This window comes from Sinocyclocheilus grahami, unplaced genomic scaffold (genome assembly GCF_001515645.1).
Source record: "Sinocyclocheilus grahami isolate Dianchi unplaced genomic scaffold, SAMN03320097.WGS_v1.1 scaffold191.1, whole genome shotgun sequence".
NCBI classification, from domain to species: domain Eukaryota; kingdom Metazoa; phylum Chordata; class Actinopteri; order Cypriniformes; family Cyprinidae; genus Sinocyclocheilus; species Sinocyclocheilus grahami.
Genome location: NW_015505370.1, coordinates 1,909,438 through 1,918,494, shown reverse-complemented (window position 1 = coordinate 1,918,494; position 9,057 = coordinate 1,909,438). Strand labels below are relative to the sequence as shown.

At 35.5% G+C, this 9,057-nt stretch overlaps 1 protein-coding gene across 1 annotated transcript; it reads right to left on the bottom strand.

Annotated features, from left to right (window-relative positions):
* Nucleotides 1–4,780: 4,780 nt before the first annotated feature.
* On the bottom strand, nt 4,781–8,400 carry alkal2b (ALK and LTK ligand 2b). The gene is made up of 6 exons (XM_016285016.1): nt 8,142–8,400; nt 7,048–7,343; nt 6,859–6,912; nt 6,690–6,770; nt 6,393–6,466; nt 4,781–5,236 (listed from the first exon to the last, which is right to left on the bottom strand). The coding sequence occupies exons 2-5, from the start codon at nt 7,289–7,291 to the stop codon at nt 6,402–6,404; spliced, it is 444 nt and encodes a 147-aa protein (XP_016140502.1). The 5' UTR covers nt 7,292–7,343; nt 8,142–8,400; the 3' UTR covers nt 4,781–5,236; nt 6,393–6,401.
* Between the last annotated feature and the right edge of the window lie 657 nt (nt 8,401–9,057).

The window sequence follows — 9,057 nt, the reverse complement described above, 5'->3', positions numbered from 1 at the left end:
AAGAAAATGTCGTTTGACAACATTAGGACCCCTAGCGCGCTCTCGTGTACACAGAAGCACGTTCTGGACTGTCACAGGGAGCGCGCGGGGAACAGACAGACACGTGGTCGTGATGAGCGATATGAGCGATATTTCTAATTTTTTGCAATATTACGGTCTTTAAATAGACAGTATGCTTATATAAATCTGTATTAGGAGCAATCAATGTGTGATAAAAAATAAAAAAACATCCCCGCTGATTAAAACAGCTCAAAAGCTCAGTTATTTTTTAGCAAAGGTAAGAGTTTCCTAGAAAAACGTAATAGATTATGGTCAAAATGTTTATGTGGCTTAGCAAAGAGATTTATATGTTTGTTTTAAAGAAAAAACGCCAGCAATGTTTTACATTTTGGTCATTTATCTTTGTTTTCCACTGGCACTTTCCTATTGTGCCACAAAAAAGGGGGTAAGTTAGCCTGTGTTTGGAGAATTTCCAGGTCATGTTGTCCTTAACATACTTCTGAAAATATCAGATTAGAAGACGTTCTTGCTGTTAGCTTTTTTCAGAATATATTTTTACACAAATGGTCAGTTTTGTGTCTGTACGATTGTCTACAGTCCATGACATAATTTCTCTCTCTCTATATATATTATATATATTACATTATATTATTATATATAAATTTCAAGCATTTGAAGTTTATCTCAAATCATGACTTTAATCAAAGTCTTTAGATATACCAAGAAGGTGCTCTCATGCTACTCCAAATAGGAGAAAATGCAATGCACTCCGGTTGCCATGGAAACAGTCAGTGTGCTTAGGACTGCATATGCTGATCAGCCCATAATATAAGCTTATATATATATATATATATATATATATATATATATATATATATATATATATGAGCATAAGAAACAATATAGGAGAGGTTTATGTCAAATTTTGTAGCCTGGTTTCAAATGTGTCATTTAAATCTGAATTTGGCAACCAGTTTTTGAGATATCAGGATTCCCCCATTCACGTAGATAGGACTTTATCTTGGATGTCCGAAATATCTGCCCAGAGGCATTGCAAATATGGCAGAGTGAACATAATTTCCTTGAAAGGGACTTTGCTTTAATATCCCTTATATTGCATTTATAGATTTTTTTAAAGTTAGTATTTACCATAAAATTAAGAAAACGCAAGAGACTGTATTTTCTTGCTATCCTCGCGCATCATCTTAGCCATTCTAGCTAGCTTGTCATGTGCGCCCTGACAATGTCAAATGATCAAACAATCTTATGTACACATACAGTGAGGCCGAATTTTAAGACCCTATGCCTGAGATGACCCGCAATGTTCTGACTTCCAAATGGCAGTGGCAGAACATTCCTTTCCCTGCCTCTGCTTGGAAGCTGAGAGAAAGACGTGCAGCTCGCTGCTCCCATCTGGGCTTTATACAACCACCCCCTTGGTTGTCAGTCATCCACACCCAGCTATGTAAGAAATGTAACGTATGTCTCATCCTCTCTGCGTAGCAGACAGCATTCTGGCATTTAACAAACATAAACAGACCTTATGCAGATACACTACATCAAAACACAGTTACTGGTCTGATGTGTTCAACACAGCTTTCCATAAGTCTTTGTCATGCAATGGTCTGCAGAACCACTGTTTGAACTCTGACTCTATAGAAATCCTAAATTAAAGGATTAAAGACTGAAGTTTGGAAAATCTTCTAATTGATTTTGACTCTAAATTCTGAACATGACCAATGACCGTAACCAATGCAAGAGATTCTCAGGGGTTATTTTTGTAATTTCATTATCACAGATATGCTCTATAGGCTTAGATGTTTTAGGGCCTAATAATGGGAAAATCACAATGGATAGGATAGTATAGGATGTTTCTTGAGTGGCAAATCAGCATATTATAATGATTTCTGAAGGATCATGTGATCTGAAGACTGGAGTAATGGCTGCTGAAAATCTTAATTTTTCTTTTTATGAAGAATATTTTCTTTGGCCCACTTTATGACTCAATGTAATCCATATACAATTATGGGTATTTACTGTCTGTCAGCAAATTATTAAATGTGAATTTAGAGTAATAAACTTCAAACTGAGGTGTATTAACTTATTGGTTGGCATTTTTGTTTGGTCCTGATTGTAACATGATCTTTTGAATCTGGCACAAGGCTGGAAACCAGTTTAATACAACCTTTCGTACAGATTTCTCCAAAGACATTCCAATGTAGAAGCTTTGGAGGTTCATCATTAACAAAGCAAGTTTTGCCAAACAGTTTTGTGGAGTTTATGGCAGGGTGTTGTTTATAAAGGAAAGGATGGGCAAATTTCTTTTTTTCTGATCTTACATGCATCCTTCAGCCTTGATGCCATATATATGCTTGAGGAGCTTTCCTTGGCGGATACATTGTTACTTTGAACATTCTCAGATCATGTGCTCAACAAAGGTCTAGTAATCAGCTTATGGAGTTCTTTGAATGCTTCATGTCACCTTTCTGCGAACTTTTTCCAGCATATTACCAACTGGAGCTGGAAAGGGGAACCAGCATTAGAGCCTAGAATGGCTTTTTGTAGAACACCTATCCAGACAACTTACAAAATTAGACTTCTCAGTAATGATTTTGGCTTCTGTTAGAGCTGTCCCAAAGAAATTGTCCTTCAACTTTGTAAATGACAAAGCACAAAATGTCTATCTAAAGAAATGATTTGGCTAAAGCCAAAATTCCTAGAATGCATTTATTTGGAAAAACCATAAATATTAGCCAAATTTAACAATTTCAGTATATGATGATGATTTTCACATCCCATACGGTAAAACATGCATTAATAAGTTTTTGATATTTGGCCATTAATAATAACTATTAATATTTAAATTTTTTTTACATATTTATATATATATACATATATATATATATATATGTTTGTAATATGGAATGGGTTGCATGATGAATCTGTTAGATGGACGCTCAAACAGAATTTTAGACTGATTATATCAAGAATTTTTAAAATAAAGCTTGATTATAAAGCAAATACATGTTGCAGTGCTGTTGCTCAGTTGCTCATGTCACAATCGTTGCATGCGGTTAAGGCTTACGTGGATGTATGAGTCACCAGATTTTGAATGGTTAATTTATAATCATCAGGTCAGATTTGGCCAGTGCTGTTCCTGATCTTTGGTTTTAAATCACTGCTATCTGCCCATCCGTGTCACTTTACATTGCCACCAGTGGCTATGTAACACCCTATGGCTATGACAAAAACCAAATACGTATAACCAGTATGCATTTAATTTCCTGCATTATTAAGTTACAGATATTCCAAAGTCTTTGTATGCTTCTCTGTCATAATGGTAAATGTAGCATTTGTTGCTTTGTACTCTTACTCTTACTTGGCTGCTGCCCAAAATTATAGTCAGACCAGCTAAACCACAGTGTTGGCTTCAGGTAACTAGTGGGAGTTCCTACGCAAGAAAGAAAGAGATACACAGACATTACCTCAGCAGAGTGATATAATTGCTTGCAATATGGCTGAACGTAACAAGAGAAAGTTTATGCAGTGAACTTGGATGCTAGATGGTCCATGAGTACTCATGTTTTCAGCAAAACAAGAATTTTCTTTTTCTACTGAAATGTAGTGATTCTACCTTTATTTTATGGGATGTTTGAACTATAATGTAGAGCATTTAGCAAAGGTATAGAGCATTTTGTTTTACTCACTGTTTTGTGAGTTAAAGATGGCTAGCTGATCTTTGTTTCCATGCGCCAATTAGACACATCATCTGCTTGTATGCAAATTAATCTTTCTTTGTATCTTCTTTAATTTTGTCATTCATTAATTTAATTGTTCTTAAGCTTGAGCACAAGTGTCACTAGCATGACTAGACAAATTAAGTAGGAGAACTCTGGAATAGTAAACCAGAGATAATAGAGGGTTTTTACCATGATTCACTAACAGACAGCATACTTATGTTAACTTATAAGTCAGGTTGATGGACTGCTGCTTAATACCAAACTGTAGACATCCCCAAAGACTGGATTGGAATCTAAATAGCTATAATGATGAAATTTCCTCTGCTTAATGGACACTAATCAAATTTGCTGATAAACAAACCAAAAAAAATCACCCATTTTTTCCTTAAGAATTTTAAATGTTTTGTCTTTCGCCTTTTGCCTGAGTTGAATGCCAATGCAAACATTATTTCAGAAGACTGTCACTTAAATGTGCTATTATTACTTAGCTAAGAGCAGAGTACTACTTTCCCACACCCTTAAATGAGTCTCATACCTCTCAAAGATGAGTTTACAGCCAAAATGAAGTGGGAAACTATGAAAAGCAGCAACAGAATCGCATTTATTAGAAATAAATAACTTAAAATTCATACGTCAACACCCTTTAAGCATTATATAACAGTCATGTTTATTTAAAGATCATATATTAAATATATATATATATATATATATATATATATATATATACACACACACACACACATACAATATATATCCTGTATATATTTACAATATTTACAAACTGAACTCTAAGTTAGGTGTTTATACATTTGACAATAGCAATATTTAATAGCTTGAATGTATAAATACATAATATATAAGACATTCAATATTAGCAAAATGCAATTAATTTCTTTCACAGAATAAAAACTGCAACCAGTAGCGTTCATCAATGCCAAGACATGTCTTGTAAAGACAAAAAAGGCAAGAAAGTATCATGCAATTCATAATTCAATCAAAGGATTTAGCTCTGGCTTTAAGGAATGTGACTTTGAGGTTGTCAGGAATATTGGACCAAAGGCTGCGTTCAGCCAGTAAACACCTTTGAACATCTGCAAAACAACTAACTATCTAAATTTTTCTTCAACCAAAAACTACTGAACACACAACCTGTGAAGGCAAATTCAACTTAGAATATATATGCAGTTGAATGTGACACCCAGAGTTTATCGTTTGGCAGCAGGACTTTTTTTTGTGTTTGTTTTTCCCATAAAACGTTGTCTTCTTCATTTTCACCATGACCATTGCCAGTAAACTTGGTTCTAACATCAGTTTTGTCAACTCACAAGACTGACAAGCTGTATGTGAGAAGAAAAGGTCAAAAGAGGAGTTCTATTTCATTATAAAAATAGCTATGTTCACGTGATAAATATGATTGTTCAGAATTCATTTCATTTCCCTGTTTTTCTCCAAGGCACTTTTCTTGGTTCTCTTTATTTCTTCAGGTCTGTTGAAATCTGTAAAAGGAAACAATGATTGACATGAGCAAAAAATTACTTCAACACAATAAGCCTTAATAAAACACTGTGGGATGCTGGTAAAACGTCTGAAATACATACTAGAAATACATGATGGAGGACTGATGTATGCAAAAATAAAAGGGGGCATTAGAAAGTGCTGATGTTATTTATTTGTTTGTTTGTTTGTTTAATAATAATATGTTTTATTATCCACCTAGATATCTCATGTTTTATGACCGCACACCTTTTTTTACAACGCAATTATAAATGCAAGCTATAGCTAGAATTAGTTTTTACAAGACAGGATAAAAAGATCTAAAATAAACCTTGTGATTATATAGTTTATGCTCCTCAAAGGCACAATAGTGTGGGTACAAATCAACACAGAAGAGCAAATTGTGCAAGACAGATGGTGAAAGGACTGAAGGTTTAATGTTACACTGAGAACTAAAGCAGTGTCATTAAGAAAAGGGCCATTGTCCATAAGTGTGGCTCATAAACTTCAAATGGTTAACATGCCTTTTACAGTCAATTGAGAATGTAATACCCGATTATATTCGTGAACTTTCTTTGACAGATGGTACTGGTGCCACAGTTTGACCTGTTTTTGATTTTCTTATGTGTTTTTGTTCAATTAGAGGAACATTGCAGCATTTAACTAACTTAAATATTTTAGATAATTCTACAATCTATTTGTATTTATGTCTATTTCTATCAGCCAGTCAACTCACAGACCACATTCTGAGAACTTCTGCACTAGAAACTCCACCAGAACAGCCTTTTAGCTAAAACGTGAAAACCCTTTCATTCCAGTCAGGTGAAGTAAAAGCTAATCTGTGTACTCCGTAATATTAGAAAGGTCATAAAACAGTTAGGTGTAATATTTCTCATGTAGAGTTACGTTTAATACTTCTGTACGTAGATTTCACTCTGTGTGTGTAACCAGAAACTGTCTATCATGTTCTTTTTTTAGAATGTAGTAGCAAGAACGGTGGGATGATTGTCTCCTTGAAAATAAAAACCAGACATTAGATCACTTAGTGTGTGTTCTAAGCAAATATTTCCATAACAAACATTTTAGCAGTAATACATCACAGCGGAATATAGCGGACACAAGTTTTCTATTAAATCTGTGTATACATTAACTATTCACCTGCAGCATCTATCCCTCTGAGCACCGCTGGCTCCCTGCTAGTCTTGTAAGAAGCCTGGCACATCTTTTATAATCTAGAAAAAGACAAAAGAGAGTTAGACAGATTTAAGACATGTACCATAGAAAATCATAGTCAAAATAGAGTAAAAACATCATCATCAAAAACTGCATGCAAAATCATTCACCTGAATACATGGCAAAACAGTTCAGATCAATCATTAAAATTAGGCTAAATATTTCTCACACTCCCATAGCTTCTGTAGTCATGCTAATGGTATTCAATGAGGTGGCACTCACAGGCTGGTATTGTGCAGTCCCTGGTATTATGATACAGTTTGTAAAAGTGTTTGCTGCATTTGGGACTAAAATAAAGTGGCCCTGCAAATATACAAAAGACAGATTTTAAATTGCTGTCAGTTCATAAACATAATGAAGAAAGTGCACAGAGATACTGACACTTGCTCACCTGTTAAATGTTTTAAAAACTTCTCCTTCTGTCGAAGATCTCTCGGAAAGACCTCTGTTAAAATGGAGAAATTCCTCCGGTTATTATTTATATTTGTTGGTCACAAGACCCAACAGATCAAATAACCACTACTGTATTCCTACAAGTATGGAGCAGTTCTCATTAGTGAGTGAATGTGGTGATGCTTACCAAGAATGCGTTCGTGCTGATATGACTTTGTAACTTTATTAACGTCTTTTGTTTCCACCGAGTGCTCAACGATCTCGAGGGGATGCTGTGTGTTTCCCTCACTGTGATGCTCCTGTGCTAGTCTCACTCTGTCCCTTAGGAGGTCCAGCAGAATGGTGTCGTCCCTGTCTCTTGGTCTGCAGTAGCTGGTGGTGAGGATCAGCAAAAGGAGCCCTATGAAGACAGGTGTGCGCACTGCACTCATGCTGAAAGGTGGGCAAAGGGAGCCCCTCTGCCCAGCGTCCAGTCGTATAGCCCTGCAAACACAACAAGATAATTTCAGTGCCCTGGCACTTATACTTGATTCATATAAATCTGCTTAAAGTATGCCATGAATATGTAATTGAAACGTAATTTCTAAAAACTTTTAAAGATTTTAGGTTAAAATGTATATGAATGTACGCTTAAATGAATTTGTACAATTATTGTATTATATTATATTATTATATTACAATATTTTTTAAACAAATATTCTGGGAGTCTTTCAGTTAATACATTGTAAAAAAAATATTATAAAGTCTTAAATTAAACAGATTATTGGAGTATGTTAAAAAAAACTAAATTTTTACTTTAAAAATTTAATCCAATGCGTTTAATTCAATGTGTTACTTGTTTTCAATGAATAAGGTCGTAAAAGCTGCATGAATAATAATTATAAAATAATTAGCAAAAAGCTGTTTAAATTAGTTTTAGATGACATACAGCAGGATGTCAACTTCTCACAAGTATTTTTATGTCAACTACATCCTGACAAATGCTTAAGGTTTGTTAATAATTAAATAATATCCAGCTAAAATAGGCAAGCAGAGTATATTAGCACTATTATCCCTCTCCCCTTAATATTAAGTTATAATGTGCTGTAAATTAACGTGCAAGTTTTCGATTCACTTAAAAACAAGTAAATGTAGCTTCAGGCACTGTCCGATATCTCTAAGCGATCACAGCATCACACCGATCCACGCAAGAATCCCGAGTTTTCTCCACTTTTACGCACGAACGCTCTTGCGCAAAGACCCTTTGGAAACAAGTGTTTGTTTGAAAAAGTAACAAATTACCTGTTTTTCTTCAATGCAGATTTAGTTTACACTTGTTTGACAGCCTTCCCGCCTGTTTAAAGATTAATAATGTTAACACAAAACACATCAAATAGACTCTGCTGGCGTCGCCTCTCCAAAGGTACTTCCACAGGCTCTAGCTCACCATGACACAAGGAGAGCGAGTCTATTTTATATGTCTAAAGACAGCCGTGGTCATCTGTTGATCGTGTTGACTCGAAGTGGGTGGAAAATGATGAAAGTCCGCAGCTTTTTATTTATTTATTTATTTCCCCCCTCCGGTGCGTAAAGTTGCTTCAGATCATCCGGCATGGGTTCCTCACTCTTTATTGTCAGTTGCAGACGTAAGGAGCTGTCCCATGTGGATTACCCCGGCATGTCTTTAATTAGAAACGCGTTAAGAGCACTCCTTAAAAAATGCATTTTAATTTTGTTGGATCACCGTCTCGGAACGCGCATCCTCCAGTGGTCCAATTTGGCACGAGTAGAAAGATTCTCACCAGAAGTGTTTTCTCTGTCCTAATGCCTCTTTGTACCTTCTTATGAAGTACGTGCGCGCGGTGCTTCTCTCCTCCTTTATTTTTAAAGTTTCCCCAAAGAGGATGCTGCAGTTTTGTATTTTTAGCCCAAAATATCAAAACCATCACGGTAAGAGCTGGAGTGGGAAGGCAGAATATCATGGAGACTATCCATAGCAGCGTCTATGAGAAGACTGAGGCCTTCTCTAATATTGGTTTCGTTCTCAATCTCGACATTATACCACTCCCTTTGAGAATAGAAAAAAAATCACTCATATTTAATTCCCCTCCTCTTTGGCTCGCAAACGGTTTAAATAAGGGTTGCACACCATTCTGCCGCGCGCTTCCATGTCCGATGATGATAATCAGGATTATATACCTTGGGAACTATTATTAAG

Bases quoted from the DNA above. Each gene is read 5' to 3' on its own strand.
- alkal2b (XM_016285016.1), bottom strand. From the start codon at position 7,291: ATGAGTGCAGTGCGCACACCTGTCTTCATAGGGCTCCTTTTGCTGATC. The intron at 6,913-7,047 runs GTAAGCATCACC...CCATTTTAACAG, and splicing joins TCAGCACGAACGCATTCTTG to AGGTCTTTCCGAGAGATCTT. The intron at 6,771-6,858 runs GTGAGCAAGTGT...GTATATTTGCAG, and splicing joins GTTTTTAAAACATTTAACAG to GGCCACTTTATTTTAGTCCC.